Source organism: Dipodomys ordii, unplaced genomic scaffold (genome assembly GCF_000151885.1).
Source record: "Dipodomys ordii isolate 6190 unplaced genomic scaffold, Dord_2.0 Scaffold75, whole genome shotgun sequence".
Lineage (NCBI taxonomy): Eukaryota > Metazoa > Chordata > Mammalia > Rodentia > Heteromyidae > Dipodomys > Dipodomys ordii.
This window is the reverse complement of record NW_012267291.1, coordinates 1908008-1925594: the sequence shown is the minus strand read 5'-3', so window position 1 is coordinate 1925594 and position 17587 is coordinate 1908008. Positions and strand designations below refer to the sequence as shown.

The 17587-nt window shown below is 59.3% G+C and overlaps 1 protein-coding gene across 1 annotated transcript in view; it reads right to left on the bottom strand.

Moving 5' to 3' along the window:
• Positions 1-17186, bottom strand: part of Pmepa1 (prostate transmembrane protein, androgen induced 1) — a 42852-nt gene extending 25666 nt beyond the window's left edge. The window contains exon 1 of the mRNA XM_013024292.1: positions 17151-17186. Within this exon, the coding sequence (XP_012879746.1) occupies positions 17151-17175 (25 nt within the window). The 5' untranslated portion in view covers positions 17176-17186. The remainder of the gene's footprint in view (positions 1-17150) is intronic.
• Between the last annotated feature and the right edge of the window lie 401 nt (positions 17187-17587).

Sequence of the window (17587 nt, the reverse complement as noted above, 5' to 3'; positions counted from 1 at the left end):
GAGGAGGAGGAGGGGGGAGGAGGAGGATGGGGAGGAGGATGGGGAGGGGGAGGAGCAGGGAAGAAGAGGAGGAGGGGGAGAAGGGGAAAGAGGAGAAGGTCTCAGGTCTCAAGTCCCGGGCTTCGGGCATTCACAGGCTAGGTGGCATTGGGGTCCCTGCCCATCAATACACAGGACGCGTAGCTGGTCATAATTAGGGTGTGCGTGCTGGAGCGCAGGGCTGGGCGGGCACTCTCTCCCTCCAGTCACGCTTACTTCTCTGGCTGCAGAGAAGGCGGGCTCGGGGCGGCAGGGCTCGGGGGAGCAGGGCTCGGTGCCCCCGTCTCCCTCACGTGCCGTGCGGGCCGGGGCCTGGCGCACTGTGCTCCTTCCCCTGCTCCAGGATGGAGCCCTTCCTGGGGAGGGGCTCCCGAGGGCACAGGCTGTGGGGGAGCACCCTTCACAGACTTGGGGTGCTGTCTGGCCTTTCCCCTCCAAACACTCCACTGGGGTCATGGGGGGGAGAGAAGCCGGGGGCAGCGCTGGGTGCCCTGGCATGGTGGCAGCGGCCACGAGCTCTCTCGGGGGTCCCAGGAGACAAGCCCCAGCCTCACACTGCCCCCCCACCTTCCAGGCTCCACCCGCAGAGCGCAGAGGGGGCTGCAGGCGGGCGGTGAGACGCTCGGGCTCAGCCAGCAGTGATGACAAGTGTTCGAGGCAGGGTCCCGGGCGGCTGGGAGGCAGGCAAGGTGAGCCCCCCACCCTTCAGCCCTTGCTGGGGGGGGAGGAGGGAGGGAGAGGCCCTCTGGAGCTAGTCACCGCTGCCCCAGGGTGGGCGTGTGGACACAGACCCCTCACTATGGCGGTCTGGCAGAAGAAGACCTCACTTCTCGGGGTGCTGGGAGGCCATGAGTTCCGTTTATATGGGAGCAGATGATGTCCAGTCAGGGGTTCAGAGCCTCTGCCCTGGAAGGGGACAACCATGACCCGGTCAGGATGGCAGCACAGCTGACTAACGCAGCCGCTAGCACCAAACCGAACTTCAGACGCCGTTCAGCGGCCCGACCTCTTCCAAACCACCCTCTGCTGTTCCATCAGTCTATACCCGCCCCCCTCTCTTTTCTACACACACACACACACACACACACACACACACACACAAGTGTCAAGAGGGGAGAGTTTGTGGGGAGGCCCCTCCCCCCTCAGGAGGGAGTCATCATTTGCAACGTCTCTTCTTCTTTCGGATGGTGGTGTAAAATTAGCACACTCAAGTAGATGTGTTATAAATACAGACCCTTCAGGGGGCACAGTGCCTTCCTTTGAAGGGGGGGAGGGCCCCCAGTGCCTGTAACCTCCACACTGAGCAGGGTAGAGGGAAAAGCAATTTCCCCCAGAACGCACATCTGCGGGACGTCTAGACAGTCAGGAAGACACAGAAAGGAGGTGTGCCCCTCGCAGCGCCCCCCCCCCCGCCCCCTGCACTGCCAGAGCCCTCAGCACATGACTTAAAAGTCAAACAACATAGAAACAAAACCCAAGAAGGGCTGCTGCGGGCCGAGGTGGCCGGGGAGTCTGCGCCAGCGTCCGTTTATGAGCCAGCGTTTGGAAATCCCACTTGAAATGAGGCCGTAAACGAACCCAACCTTGTCAGGTCTCTCTCCCCTCACGCAGACCAAATATTCTGCCGGCGTGCCGTCTAGACACATAACAAAGACTTTTTACAGCACGGGAGACACGCTGACAAAGTAGCCATTTAAAGAAGCAGGATTGCTTTCTCCATCGAAAGCCATTTGTCAGATGGCCTCAAATGAAAACGTGAAGCTATCGGTCTGCGTTGGGGTGTGCCGGGGAGCGGGGAGGGGAAGGGCTGCAGGCTGGAGAGAAAGAGGAAAAGAAGAGGAATGGTCGCCTGGGGCTCCCCCGCAGATCACTCTGGACCTCATGGAAGCTGCAAGAAGAGGGTTCTGGTTTTGTGGCGGCGGCTTGGCCTCAGAGGGGGGAGTGCCACCCAAAGGGTCAGCTCGGGACACACAGGGACAGCCCGTCCCTCTTCGGGGTGAGGGGTGCAGTGAAGAACAAAAGGAGGGGGGAGACTGGAGGTGTCCCAGTTCCGCATTCTGTGGGGGCCTGGCTCTGGGTGAAACGGGCCCAGTGAACTGTCACCCTCTCTCTCTGCAGGAGCACGGCAGAGGGGGTGCTGCCAGCACGTGTCCTTGGGGTGGCCCTGGGCTCAAAGGGCAGAGGAACAGCTCCTCTGGGGGCCACTGGGGTCCCACCAAAGGCCACGTGCTCAACTCAGCTCCAGGCCACGGGCTGAGAGGCCACCAGGGGTGGGACTCCTAAGCGGGAGGGCGTCTCAACGTTTATTCCCCCCTGGGGATTTGCAGCCCCCCAGCAGTGCCCAGCCCGTCCCCTGCCAGTGCCGGCCGCGGGGTCCCTCCTTTAGATGCCACCGGTTCCTGTTTCCTCCTCTTCCCCTTCTTCCTTCCCAAAGACCAGATGTGAGACACATCACAGCTCATTCAACCTCGGTGGCCCATGGATGGTCATCTCTTCGTGCCTCAGTTTCCCACACCGTGAGACGGGATCCTAACCATCTGCAGGGCTGCGGTCTGGGCGGAGGTCAGCCGCGAGCACCGGCCTGCCTCACTCTCGTGTCTGCGGCTGTGACCTGGGGGCGAGGCCCCGGTGAGAACTCTGGTCCAGGCAGGGAACGGGGCAGGGCTCCCAGCACGCAGGAGCACCCACCGAGAGCGTCTCCATCAGACTGTGTCTCCAGGAGGGAACCAGGGATGGCATTACAGGCTGGAGGCTTTGGAGAATCACCGTGGGAAGGCCACGGCTCGTGTCAAGAGGGCAGAAGCCCCTGGTGTTTTCCTGTGTCCTCTGGTCTTGTTCCACTTCCACACGCTCATTTCTATGACTGCCGGGGCGGCCCCAGGACTCTGCTTTCAGAGGACAAAGCTTCGGGTCCTCCAGACAAGGTGCATGGGCTCTGGAAGACGTGGCTGAGGCAGAGGTGTGGACCAGGCCCTGGCACGGGTTCCCTTTTGTTAAGGAGCCTGGCAGGGCAATTTCCTTCTCTGGGTGCACTCTCGGGCCACGGTGGCTGCAAGACGTCCAGTGACAGGATATAAGACCTATAGAAGTCAGCAGACTCAGCCTACTACTTAATAGCACACTCCATGGCCAGAAGGGCTGTGACTTGCCCAGGGTAAATTGCCAGGATGAGAAAAAGCCTAGCTATCTCAAAGACTTGCGATTTTTTCCAACATATTCATTGCCACTCCTTTGTACGAGTGCCACAGCAGACATTACTAATCGATCACTGCACCTTTCTTGAAGAGCTCAGCCCCCAGTCCCGCCCCCCACCCCCCAGGTCCCTGCCTGACTCTCAGGGTCATTCTTGACCCATTCTTGCTGCTCCGTCTCTATCTGCTCCCCCTTTAATTTCCATCTCCAGCCACCCTGGCAGTTCTGCAGTTCCCAAAGGTGTCACACACTCTTCAGGGCCTTGGCATGCATCTTTATCCACCACAGTAAACTGCTCCTCCTTCTCCAAGGGTTAATGAGCTCTGTGACACCCCAGTCCTGGGGCTTCTTCCAGCAGCAGCACCAGGAGGGGTGGCCAGAGGGGGCAAGCGGATGGCAACACAGCACACAGTGGCACAGCCAAGGTGGGGGGGGGCGGGTGTGCTCGCCTGACCAACACCACATCCTCCCTGCCTCCCCTGCCCATCTCTAACTGCACCCAGCACCTGGCACCGGCCTCTTTGGGTGCCTCACAAATTGCCAGCCCTCCTGGGGGCCTCCTCCTCCCCCCCCCAAGGCCTCTGTTTGTCCGTATAGGTCAGAGAAACCCGTTTTCCATTTGGGTTCATTCAAACAGTGACGGCAGGGTCATGCTGGGGGTCTCAGGACCTGGGTTGTGTGATACCCCGGCTCTCCTGGTTCTCTGGGCCTGGGCACTACGGGCTACTCAGCCCTTGCCCACTGGGCTCCAGGAAAACCCTTAGGCACCCCCAGTTTGGGCAGTTAAAATGTCTCCAGGCATTGCCAACATCCGGGAGGTGGATGCGAGTCGCCTGGTGACTGCATCAGGAAGTGTCTGGGCCTGGCGACAGGACAGTCACCAAGGCTCCAGACCAGCGGGGGCGTGGTTGGCCCCAGGTAACGCACACTTCCCTCCTGGGTGAGCCGCCCGACACTTCACAGACAAGACTGCTGGGGCCCCAAAGCCACGGCCTGCTTGGTGGGCAACCGGGACTCCGCACTGGAGACTGGGTCTCTCCTTGGCCATATACTGGACCCGTTGGTCACTAATGGCCAGCGACAAGGTGGCTTGAGAGTCCCATTTGCTTGGGGGCTTTGCTGGCCCCTTTGAGCACCCAGACAGACATGGACAGCACCCAGGCAGCTGAAGACGCTGGCAGAGCCGCTCGGCTGCCTGCCCCGCACTGGCTGCTTTGGCTCAGGCCTGGGGCCCTGGGTGCCCACTGGCAGCCTGCGCAGATGCTTTGGCAGGGGCTGTGGGTTTATGTAGATGGCGTCTGCTGGGCAGCTGTGGGCACACCGGCCAAGGGGGCGTCCACTGGATGGGGCTGCGAAGGGTGTCTGCGTAGGAGAGCGGCCTGGTCCCCTGCCGTCCGCGCACCAGCCATCCGTACAAACTGAACGGGGAGCTGTCACTCGAACCCGGGCCTGCTCTCACCCACTCCACCCTTTCTTTGTTAGGCCCAAGGCCCACTTTCTGGGGCCCACTCTTAAATCTATGACCTCTTAGAACAAAAGCAAGCAAGGGTGTCTAGCATGTAAGGAGGGCTTCGTGTGACCAGGACAGCTTCTGGCTGTGGCGGGCAGCTGGGGCAGTGGGTGAGCCAGGCCTGGGGAGAGCGGGGGGGCACTCCGGCTGGGACCACCCCTGCGCATCGTACACACGCAGCCCTGTGCTCTGGGGGCAGAGACCAGGCTGGAAGCCCGCATGGGTAATTCGACCTAGGTCACTCTCTCGATGAAGCACCCCCCTCCCCACTACTTTGAGACGCATCTCACACACTAGCTCTTAGCACCATCAGTTTAGAAGCTCCCTGTGCAGTGCAGGCCAAGTGGCCCAGGGACCCAAGGGTCTTCCCTGCCTGGCTCTCAGATCGATTGGGAGCCGTGTTGCAAATCGAGGGAGCGCTCCATTCATCCCCAGACACCACGTCTACCAGTGCGGGACCTCCACTCCCCGAGAGCCCTCCCTGGCTCTCAGGAGGCCCCAGGGCCTCTGATCTGCTCTGCAGTCTTGGAGTTTGTTTAAATCATGTCTGGGCCATTCACAAGGCCTAATACTATGGCCTAGAACTTGGGAGGCCCTGGGCTTCACCGCAGCCTGCACCAAAACAATGCCTAACACCACACCGAGGCTGCTAACTGGCACCACGTCATGGAGCAAAGTCTGCACGTGGTCAGCACAGACCCGATGTTCCAAGTCTTTTCGATCTGTGGTTGGCTAATCTGGGAGTGGAGCTCGGGGAATCGGACGGCCGGCTGATGTGGCAGGTAGATACTACGGCTGGGATCCCACAGCGTGGACTCTGTCCAAAGACCGCACCTGCCAACCCGACACCTCCAAGCTGCTCCCCTCCGGAGAGGGGAGACCCAGGGCCAGGGCATACCAAAATACCAGCACCACCACGATCTGTGACGGCAGTTCTCATCGCAGAGGGAAGGCAGTGGCTCCCGGTGACGGTGGAGACCCGGGGCTGGCCCAGCAGGACGCTACAGACGCCTGCTGTGCACACCCTGGCTTCCCGCCTCACTCCATGCCTCGCACAGAGATGAGTCCATTCTGTGGCTCTAGGTTTCTAGCACCTACTAACCACATGGCATCTAACATAGTAGGTGCTCAAGAAACGTGCTCAACATACCCATCAATGGTGTGAAATATTAAGATCAGTCATCAACGACACATCCCCTCCAGGACCCCAGGGCCCCCTGCGCCCGTGTGGGAAGAGGGGAGCCGCCTCCCCGCTTCTGATCAGCTCCCTCTGCAGCAGGCCTGGCTGGGGTCCCAGGCGGGTTCAGAAGGAGCAGCGCAAGATTCCACACGAGGGCTGAGTCTCGAAGGTTCACTGGGCTTGTGCCGGTGCCCAACTTGGCCCAACTCAGGGCAGGGCCTCGAGAGCCTGCCAATACCCCTCACCCGGCATGGCTGGCCCTTGCTCCTACACCTCACAGCTCTTGTCCTGTCCCCCCAGGCATGAGGGGCTTTTCCCCAAAGGCGATCACTCCCAGCTGGGGAAAATCAGCCAGGTCAGAGCAGGAGCATGGCAGGCCCCGTGACTCACCCTTCCCTGCCCCAGGGCCTGTGGAAGGTCAGAAAGCGGCACCACCTCGGGCTCGGCCCCACATCGAGGACACCTCAGCCTGCTGCAGAAACGGGGGAGGGAAGCTGAAGCCTGCAATCTCTCCAAGAAACTTCTCTCTCTTTGGGAAGAACTCCTATTCATACGTAGGGACCCATTCTAGCATCTCTGGCTCCAGAAGCCTGCAGACTCTTCCAGCTGGAGTCAGGGATGCCCTGCTTCCTCCTCTCCCTTTTTACAGCAAAGTTCTAGGGCACCTACAGCCTCTTCTCCACCAGTACCAGCCTCATCTCCACCCCTTGTGGGAGACTGAATTCAGAGCCTTGTACTTGCTAGGCAAGCGCTTTGCCACTTGAGCCACATCTCCACACCCTTTTTGTAGGGTCTTGCTTTCTGCCTGAGCTGTGATCTTCCTAAACATGCCACCCCTTTGGCTGGAAGGGCAGGCAGATATCACCACGTCCAGCCACTGGTTAAGATGGGGTCTTGTGAACTTTTACGCCCGAGCTGATCTTGAACCATGCTCTCGAATCTCTACCTCCCAAGTAGCTAGGATTACAGGCCTGAGCCACAATAAATTTGAGCCACAATATTGAGCTGGGGCTCAATAAAAAAGAACACACGCTTCGTTCTGAGTTCTGAGAGTTTGCTGTGCTGGCTTTTAATTCTCTTGGAGACCCATGCAGTGGGTGGTGACTCGAGCCCTGTGTAGGATTAGGAAGCAGGCTTGGGGAGGAGGCACCCTATGAACCCACTCCTAAGTGATGGGGGTGGGAGGCCAGGCCATCTGAGCCAGCGCTGGCCAGCGGCGGCCAGCGCCCAGGCTTCCGCTCGCACCCCCTAACTGGGCGCCGCCCACCTGGCCTGATGGAAGATGCCTGCAATTGACTACCATCAGGGCTCTGCTGGTTCCGTTCTGGGCAGGTGTGTTGGTGGAACTGTGGGGGCTGGAGACAGGAAGGAGGACAGGGGCAGAGACCCCAAGTTCATGGCCTCTGGTGCCTGGGAGCCTGGGCCCGCTCCTTGTTTGTGCTCGGGCCAGTGTTTCTCCAGAAGGGCTCACTCGCTGCCAGGGAGGCAGGCATGGAGGAGTTCCAGGGGCCGAGGCTGCCAGGTGGAGGGCAGACAGGGTGGTTCTCCTCTGCCAGCTGAGTGCCCCCTGGAGGGGGGCCTGTGGAGGCTGAGTCAGCCTTCCGCCTCTTGTCCCAGCCTGGCACTGCCAGGTCCTGGGCCTCCGTCTATCCCAAACTCACAGTGACAGGCCAGACAGAGGGGCCAGGACCGTCCCTTGGCTGAGCACACAGCACATGCTTGGCACCATCGATGGCCCTTAGAGCCAGACCGTGGCCGGGCTCCGTGGCCTGCAGTCATGAGACAGACACCTTCCCGGCCTCTGTGTCCACCCCGTGCAGCGGGACGGCAGCGAGCGCCCGTGGGAGGGAGTCAGCCCCGCTGCGAGACACGGCGCAGCTGCGGCTCAGGGACCAGGGACACCCATTGTCCTGGGGATCAGCTGTTCGTCTCACAGTTCCGCCCTGGGTCAAGAGCTCCCAGACACGGGCAAACTGAAATGGAAGAGGAATGAACCCTGAGGAATCAGAGCACAAAGAACGAGCACAAAGCCCAGCCCAGCCGCAAAGCAGAGGCCCAGGATGCCCACGCCAGGCCTGGGAGCAGGCCAGGGGGCCGTGCCCTCGGCTGTGCCAGCTGCCAGGAGCTGTCTGTCTGAAGCGACCGGACCCAGGCCTCCCGGGGCCGGGAGATCACATTCCAGCTGCCAGGCTGCCAAGCCCCTGTGGGCAGCAATAAAAATTCCTAGACAGGTAGTCAGGTAGGGGCGGCGCGGGATGGCGCAGGAAGAGCAGAGAGGCGGGAGCGGGGAACTGCTGCCCCGTCCCACACAGCAGGCAGAAGCTGGGGGTGTCTCCCCTCAGTCTGTCCCCTCCTGGTGGTGCAGAACCAGCCTCCAGGCCCAGGATCCAGGGCCTCCCTGCGGGGCTCTCTGTGAGCGGGGGCGGACGGAGGCGTGGGGTGGGCACCGGTCCTGGGATGGACACAGCTTGCCTTTCCCCACTGTGTCCCCCTTGCCAGGAGCTAAAGAAACGTCCCACAGCCTACCACAGCTTCCACTGGGCAAACACTGGCCACGGAGAGAGCAGCCTGCACACATCTGTGCCCTGAGGCCACCACGGGCCTGTCACCCACACCCGGAGAGCTCGGGCACACCTGAGTGTGTGGGAGAGGCTGGCAGGGCACTGGCATGGCCCCCAGCCATCTCGTCAGTCACCTGTCATCCCGAGACGGTGGCCCACCGCCCGCTGTGTGTCTGCACTGTGCCTCTGCAGGTGGGGGGGTACCCCCCCGTCCCTGTGTTCTCAGACCCCTGCAACCAACAGCCCTTCCCACTCCCGCTGGACATGACCCCATGGCTCCATCTCATTACGATGGAGTTGACCCTGACTTTCAAATGACTGGGTGACCTTAGAAGGCCAGGGAAGAAAGTGCTTCCCTCTGGAGGGAAAGCCAGGTCTGTAATTGTTTGTTAAAGACGTGTGAGGGGCTCCGGGGTTCAGACCCAGCTTCCCAGGAGTCACTCCAGCCCTCCTGGCTTCTGCCACCTCCAGGCAGCCCGTTAAAGCTCCAAAGCAGTTTTCTTTGCAACCGAGATGGCCATTCAGCCTACTCGCTTTGCTGCTCAGCTTGGTCTTAGAACCGAAATCGGTCCACGCTCCCCCTATCTTCCCAGGCGTATTTTTAATACACGTGATCACAAGCACATGGCAATAAGCTTTAAAAAAAATGCCCGCACGCACATCATCCCTAACCTTCTCCTGGGTGGCCAGCTTGCTCTGGGCCCTCAGATCTTATGGAACTTTCACAGTAGAGTGGTAGGACCGCTTCCCCAGCCGTTGGCCTTGCAGTCCTGGAGCCTCAGTTTCCCCAGCTGTAGAACAGATTTCACAGTTCCCACAGGAGTTGAATGTGACACCAGCGGGGCACAGCATGGGCACTGGGAAGACATGCCAGCGGCAGCTGGGGGCTGTCCTCAGAGCCCCAGAAAGTCAGCACTGCTGGCTGCACGAGCCACAGGCATGTCCTCCACGCCGTTCAGGAAATGCTGGAGCGCTCAGGCCTGCCTATCACCTTGGCTATTCAGGAGGCTGAGACCTGAGGATTGATGTTCAAAGCCAGCCTGGACAAAAAAAAAAAAAAGTCAGGGAGACTCATCTCCAATTAAGAAGGCTGGAAGCAGAGCCGTGGCTCAAGTGGTAGAGCACCAGGTTTGCACAAAAAACGTTAAGCAAGAATGCCCAGGCCTTGAGTTCAAGCCCCTGTCAGGACCGGCACCCCCCGCAAAAAAAGAAAATGCTGGAGCAGAGCACACCAGACCACAGACTGCCGGCCCCTCCCCGCTCTCCAGGACGCCGAGTGCACCCACTTACCAAGTGCACCCACTCACGGGCCACACCCCAGCCCCAGACATTCTAAGCGGCTGTCTGTGCTTACCGCCTCCGAGTAACCTCCTCCCCAAGACATGACTCATCTGTCTGGGGTCACCCATATCCTCGCTCCTGAGGTGCAGGCCAGGTGTGGTGGGCGGGCACATGGCGGAGGCGCTCGGGGCTGGCCCGCATGGCTGTGGGGGCCACGGAGACCCAGAGGCGCTGGACAGCCCCGAAGGCCCCTTCCGGCTGCAGCTGGGACAGAGCCCAGGCCTCGGGGCTCACATTCAGGTTATGGAACGTGTTCCCACCTGGCATCCCAGGGCGCAGCCCTTCTGCCCTGGCTCATGGACATGGTGTATTCTACAGGGAAGGAACCGGGGCCCCCTGACCTAGGCCACCCCAGAGTGGGGTCACGGGTGTCAGCGTCAAAGCCTGACAAATGCGGTGCGCACGCAGCTGGGTCCTTTGCGCTCGGGCAGGTGGGGACAGGGCCCCGCGGGGGGCTAGGGGCATTGTGGGGGGACGAGGTCGCAGCCGGCTATGGGCAGCTGAGACACGCACACGCCTGTCCAGACACGCCACCTTGCTCGAGTGTGCACACAACTGCAGAGAACACCTCCCGAGCTGGGAACCCCCACCCCCGTCACTCTCTCAAGATTGTGAGGTGGCTCAGTTGTGCTCATTTGAGAGGGGAAAACAGGGCAGAGAAGAGATGGGGGGGGGCGTGGGAAGGGGATGAGCCTGGGCTCCTTGGCGGCTGCAGAGAGAACCCGACGCCGAGCTGGAGCATTGTCCTACGTGTGGGCTTGGCTTCGGTGTGCCCTGGGCCTGCTCCTCAGCCGTTCTCCCACATGCCTGGTGCCCCAAGAGTCCCAGTGACCCCTTCTTCCTCCAGCAGCCAACTTCCCTGTCCTGAGTCAAGAAAGGAAGTGGGGGAGGAGGGGCGGGGGGAGTGTTCCTGGCCTGCGGGAAGGGACACAGGCTCAGGTGGGAAAATCCCAAATCCATAGACAGGCAGAAGTCCCAAATCAGCCATGCGTCTACTCCATGACAGGAGCCTCTGCGCTCCAAGCCTGGACAAGCTGCAGCCCAAGTTCAAAGCCACTCGTCCCCCTGCTGAGTTCTGGCAGGTGGCTCGGCTCTGCCTCCGGTGGCACTGCCAACAGGAACTGCTGGAGTCTGCTGAGCACACACCTGCAGCCAAGGCCTCCGAGTCTCCCCTTCCTGGTCTCATCCCAAACACCAGCCTTACTTACTTCCGAGTCTACTGCACAGAAAGGGTCCAGAGCTCACTCTCACTAGAGTGTAAAGGAAGGCTGCATGGTGCTTAGGAAGGCCCTCCATCGAGACTTGTAAGAAGAGGCTGGTAACTAAACCAGAGGGCACTGCGCACTTCTGGGTCCCTGACCCTCACCTCAACCACATTCACAACAAGTCTCCCTGGATCTAATCACAGTCACTGGGAGACTCTCGTTCCAGGAATCACGCATGTACACGGCACCTCCCTCCAGGTGGAGAGGCCCGTGAGCCTGCTGGGGAGAGGAGAAGGATGTAGGTCCAGGGTCCTGGTGCCCACGGGTGGGGGCATCCTCAGACCTCGTGGAAGGGGCTGTGGAGACTTCGTTACCAGCCCCGAACTCATGGTGACAAGGGAAGGACCCAGACCCCGTCCCCCCGCCCTTCCCCGCCATGTCACAGCCCACTGTTCTCCCAACCCCTGTTCTGTTCAGACCATTTTTGTTTTCTACATCCTGGGTACACACAGAGCTCATCACTTAAGCCCACTCTGAGCTCAGACCACCACCTAGGTAAGGATCACAGCCCAGCAAGGATGATGGTACAATCGATTAGCGATGTCTGTCACAGGCAGCAAGTGGAGTGTTAGATCGAATGCCATGCTCTCAACAGCCACAGTCACAAAGCAGGTCAATAAATCCTGCCTGGGTCACTAGAGGGTCACCAGCAAATCTCCCCACAGTGAACTTTCCCAAGCCACGCAGCTGGGCTGCCACCTGACGTGCTCTGTGCCCGGCCGAGGATGGGCAGAACACCCGAGCCAGGTGTGAGACTGAGCGCACCGGTGACGGGCACACGGACGTCAGGCAGAGGAGCCCCTACAGGAAAGACATTTTGCAGGAAGAAATAGTCCTCCGCTAATCCCAAGCAACTCGATTTACTGGATGCCAGAAGCTGGGCTCCTAATTACCCCCCCGGGCCACGCGGGCAGGCCGTTCTAATTACCCTGGAGATGAGAGAGCAGTGACAATTTTATTTAGGGCCCAAAGCAACTAGTAAAATTAGGGAAAATTAGCATCACATATAAACCCAGAGACTTCACAGCCTAATGTGAAGACCTAAAGACTGAAAACACTGAATAATTTTTATTAGAACTGCAGACAGGGCAGGGGGTCCCCAATGCTCAGGGGTGGACCCCCTCCTTAAGTTTCACGCTGGACCCAGCCAGAAGACTTGCTAAAAGGCATCATGGTGAGCCAGAACAGTACAGGATCGGTGGGAGCACGTCTCCGTGCGGGTCAGCCTGCTCAGAGACCACGAGCCACCAACAGGACAGCTGCACCGAGGACAAGAGCCGGCCAGCGGGCATCTGCTGTCAAGATCGACGGGCGCAAACGGGGTCTGTTCAAAAAGTGGGTGAGTGGTGTTTCGTGGGTTATAGTGACCCATATAATTGACACCTGTCAGCCCTCCCCGCTCCTTCGGCAGCCTATAAATAGATAAGAGAGAAACAGTTCTCCCGGCGGCCGTGACCCCCTCACCTGCTCGGCTGGGTCTGGAGTGAATCACCCGCGGCTCGGCGGCACGGCCGGTGATCTGAAATGACTGAGAGACGGAGGTGGCACAGACACTATAAATGAATCACCCCGTCGGCAAGACCAAACCTTTGGCTTCCACAGACACCCAGTACCAAGCAGAAAGACAAGAACAAAGGAATTACTCAGGGCGTTTGCGCAAAGTTGATTCATGGGTTTAGGGAATGATTACCGACAGGTTTGGGAGAAGGTGATTTGAGCCGCGGCCAGGCGAAGCGCTCCGGCTAGTGGGCTGGGAATTTACAAAATGGGGTGGGAAGGGGGTGTGGACTCGGGCAGGCTCAGGGGCCTCCTCCACCTTTGACTTTCCACCTTCTTCTGGAAGGTAACCTAAGACAGGCCCGGCCACCTGGGGAGGCAGACCAGTACTGAAGTGCCGGCTCAGCGGAAGTCTGGGCATAAACTGTTACTTTGTGTTTCTTAAAGGTTAAACTCCCAGTCCAGGTTAAACTCCCAGTCCAGCTCTCCACCGACAGGACAAGTTGTTTCAGCCTAAAGGATAGCATCTGTTGTAGCCATGGGCAAATGCGGAGTCTTCCTAACGAAGGGGGCCTCTCTATGACTCGCCCCAGCTCAGAAAAATCTGGCTGCCTTGGGCTCTGAGCATGGGATGGGCTGTGCAGTCTGAGCAGCTGCCTGGCCGGGCTGGCGCGTGCTGACGGGCAGCCCCTGCAGGCCAATGAGGTGGGGGACCTTATCGTCACCCCAATACCATTTACCACACCCCGCCCCCAGGCACTGCACGAACAGCACACTCAGTAGCCCGGTGTAGAAATTCCTGCTCTTCCTTCCAAAACACAGCAGCTAAGACCCGAGACAGCAATCAGCACCCAGCTCAAGATGGTGGAGTGAGACCTCTGCACGAAAGGGTGCTCTGTGCCCGTGAAACCCCTGATCATCACGCACGCCAGCGACAGCTCCCAGTGCCGGGGCCCTGATGCACACAGGAGCTGGAGGCCGAGACTCCATCTCCTCCCTCCCACGGCCAATGCAATGTGTGGTGGTTTCCTGTGGCCGTGACAACTTGTTAGTGCTCTTCCTTGGTGCACCGGCCAACTCGGGCCTCCAGGCTTGGGACAGAACCTAAAACATCCCACGGGGGCGAGTCTTGTAAAGGAAATGTGCTGGGGGCAGGGAGCACTCCAGTGTGGATTCTGGACCAGGAACTGGGGTTTGTGTCTCCACTGAGCATTGGCTACGCTATGTGGCCTGCAGCAAGGGCTCTGCCCTCTGGGATCCCAAGTTTGCCTCCATAAACTGGTGATAACAGCGCCCCTTGAAGATTCAGAACTCTGCATCGCTGGTGCCTGGCACATAATGCCTCCACTCCCAACCAGGAAGCAGAGTGGAAGCAAGACTCCATCCTCCTGGGAACAGACGAGCGAAGCCAGAAAGCTCAAGGATGTCCCCAAACTTTTCCAGGCTTCCCCGGGGGCACTGAGCCCTCCCCACGCTCCTGTAGGCAAGCCATCCTGGGAATTTTCCCCTCTTGGCAACAGATGTGTCTGCCAGTGACTGGCAGGCCGGGACGAGGCAGGGGCTGCTCCGCGGGGTCAGGGCCTGTGGGAGGGGGCGGCTGCACTCAACGTTGCCACAGCTGCACAAGCCAGAGGCGGCCCCGCCCACCCACGCAGGGCCCCTGTGCTGCTGGCTGGGCCCCCCATATACTTACTTCCCAAACTGGGGCCTCGCCCCCTGGCAAGCTTCTGCCTTTCTGCTTCCCCATGTTTCTGAATAGGACCCGATGGGGTGCTGGGACATAAGGGGGTGTGGGGTTCATGACCCGACTTTGGTGGCACCCCCAGCCTCTTCACCAGAGCAGCTGGGATTGAGGGAACCGCTGGCCAGTCAGGGACACTGCGGGGCGCCCTGGCTGAGCATGCGCGCTGGGGCTTCTAACAGGCAGGTCTGCAGTGCGCCAGCAGGCACCAAAACTCAATGACCTCCAGCCAAGAGCAGGGCAGGGGCTCCAGGCTTCTGACCCTTGGGCACGATGCCGGATGAGACCCACGGTGGGACCCCCATATGTGCGTGGGGCCGTGGGGAATTCTTTACAACCTCTCTGCGACAGGAAGCAAACAACACTGGTGAGAGAAAGAAACTGCCAGCCAGGGTTGGAAATCTGCGAGTCTGACACGGAAATCGCACCACAGGGTGCCCCGGGGTGGACATAGTGGCCACACGAGTTCGGGTGGTGTCAGGGGACAGAGGCGGAAGAACGGGCCTATCTTTTACTCTTGTTATTCTCTTATTAATTTTCCTGCAGTGCTGGGGGCGGAACCCGGGGCCTCACACAGGCCAGGCACGATTCCTCGCGGAGCAGCCCACGGGGGCCCGTTTGGTGGAAACTTGGAGCCCAGCTTCGGGCCACCTCAGAGACAAACATCTTTGAGTTTCCCCCAAACTTTCTTCTCCCCACCTGGGGCAATCTGGTGCCTGCCTGCCTCATGGCTCCCCGCGTGCCCCAGACATGCCCGCCTTACACAACACCTTTCAGAACGCAGCATCCAGCCCTCAGCTGTGATCTCCTTCCCGAATTCGGAGCAGGTAGCTGGCCCGTCCCGCCTCCCAAGTTCAACGGCAGGGGTCACTCCCTGGGGCAGCAGCGTCCCACCGTCCGGCTGGCCGCCCCGTCCACCAACGTCCTCCTCCCATAAAAGCTTCAGTGCCTGGCCAAGTGGGGTTCCTATCCCCCCAAGTCTGGGACTGAAGTGCATCTTTCAGCGTGGGGGTTGATGGGAGGTAGGGAGGAGACCCCGGCCCCAACAGCCATTGTCTCAGGACCGCCTAACTCATAGAGGACAAGGTACATTTCCCTCCAATGCCACCTCCCACACCACTTCTTCCCCCTGACAAACCTAGATGTCTTAACCACTTCTAACCTAAGAGTAGCTGACAGGGCAGACGGGAAGGGGCAGAGGCTGCGTGTGCACGTGTACCCAGACATGTGGCACGCATATGTATACAGAAACAAACAGCGATTTTTGCATCTTGACAAATGCTAGACCAGCCCCTGACCCTGGGTCAAACGGCACCTGGAGCTGGCTTCTCTCAGGCCTCCTTCGACACAGCAGCCACTGTCTGACCCAAGGCCACAGTTACAACACACAGCTCTCCCACTGCACCAGACACCAGACCTAAGCCAGACGGCGGGGAAGGCCTGGGGGTCCCAGTGCGGAGGCCCAAGGGGAAAGCAGCGACTGTCTGGTCTCCACATTTCCACCCAGTGGAAAACACCAGCCTCTCTGCTTCCAGAGCCTCCTTAAAGCAGAAACTCCCACCCCAGAGGAGCCCCCTCCTCCTCCCAGGGGCACAAGCGGCCCTCCTGAAAGGCTGAGTGGCAGGTATCAACCTGGAGCGCAGGTGGCAGCCTGGCTAGGCCTGGTTTCTGAAGGGGGAGCCAGGGTCATCTCGCAATTCCAACCCTGCCCTCGGCACCCAAAGCCCGCTGGAGAAGCTGGCACTGGGTAAGTGCAGTTTTGGACCAGAGCTGTCAGACCCACAGGCCACCATCCCTGCCCACCCACAATGCCCAGGGCAGGGCAGGCTCAGTAGTCACATGTCTGGGGTAAGCTGGGGCAGGTGAGCCATGGGGCCCTGGAGAAATAAATGCCTGTGGTGACCCCAGTCTATTCAGAAAGCATACAGCACCTACCTACTCGACCCCCAGGATTCAAGCAAAAGCCAGAGGAGAACCATGACCGAGTGGAACCAGAGGCCAGAAAAGACTGCCTCAGCACCAGGCTGAGGCCTCCTGGTGGCTGTGGTGCCATTTGGGCCAGACACGTTTAGTCCCCAGGATTCTGGCTTAAACAACAAGGACAACAACAACAAAAGCTAATGTTTTCATTGTGTGTTTGGGGACCAGAGAATTCTACCAGAGTCAAGAGAAGGAAAAGATGAGAGCCCGCCTTTCCCCCCTCTGGAGTGTCTTGTGAAAGATGTGTTCTCCCCGCCCCCCCTGTCCTGGAGTGTCTTGTGAAAGATGTTTTCCGGGCTCCAAGCTCAAGGTGGGCCTCTCAGGGCTCAAGGTTCTCACTCCAGGAGGCAGAATGTGGGCTCCATGGGAGACAAGCCCATGGGGCACTAGGGGGCAAAGCTTTCCAGCATGAACTCCCTGATCTCCCAAAGCAAGGCCATGAACTAACTCCAAGCTCACCGAGCCTCTCCCCGGGGTCTGCAATCCATGGCAGCCAAAAGCCACGAAGCAGCCACCCGTGGGCAGGAGCCAGGCCCCACACAGTGCCTCATCCAGATGGAGAGCAGAGACAGCAAACCCGGTTCAGTCTTCCATCCTATGACCCTTGACCTCAGGAAACGGAAAATGAGGAACTAAGGCCCAAGCCTACAAAGTCAACCTCTTTCTGCACACAGAGTCTTCTCGAAGGCCCCATTGTGTCTTCAAAGGTCTATATAACTGCAACTAACTCCCAGATCTACTAAATGAAAAACAATAGTCCTTCCTCCCTCCCTTCCTTCTCCCTTCTCTTTTGATCTAAAAAAAAAAAAATTCTAGGAAATGCCAAGCCCCAAGTCTTCCTCACCCTGCTCTCTCCTGGAAACCTTCATCCATATTCGCAGCACACAGCTCACATTCGACACACGGTTTTAAAGGTGGTTTCCTTCCCTGCCTTGCACTTTCTTCCAATAAGCAGAGAGGTGAGGGTCCCACTCAGCGGCCTCTGAAAAGTGATTGTCTAGGCCCTGGGCGAGCACTTTAATAAGGATGTTCTCCTGTGGTGGGTCAATACACATGCCAAGGAAGAGGGAAATAAGAACAATACTTTAAAAAACAATCTGGAATACAGACAGTGGATGTCCAAAGGTGTCCACCCCTTGGGGGTGAGGGGAACATGCCATGGAGGCGGGTGCCCTTGTGGGGAAGTTCTCCCAAGGCAGCCTGTCAGAAAGCCACCTCCGAGAGCCCTTCTTCGGACACGTGGGAACATCCTTCAGCCACATCCTCTCGCCTCAGGCAAGC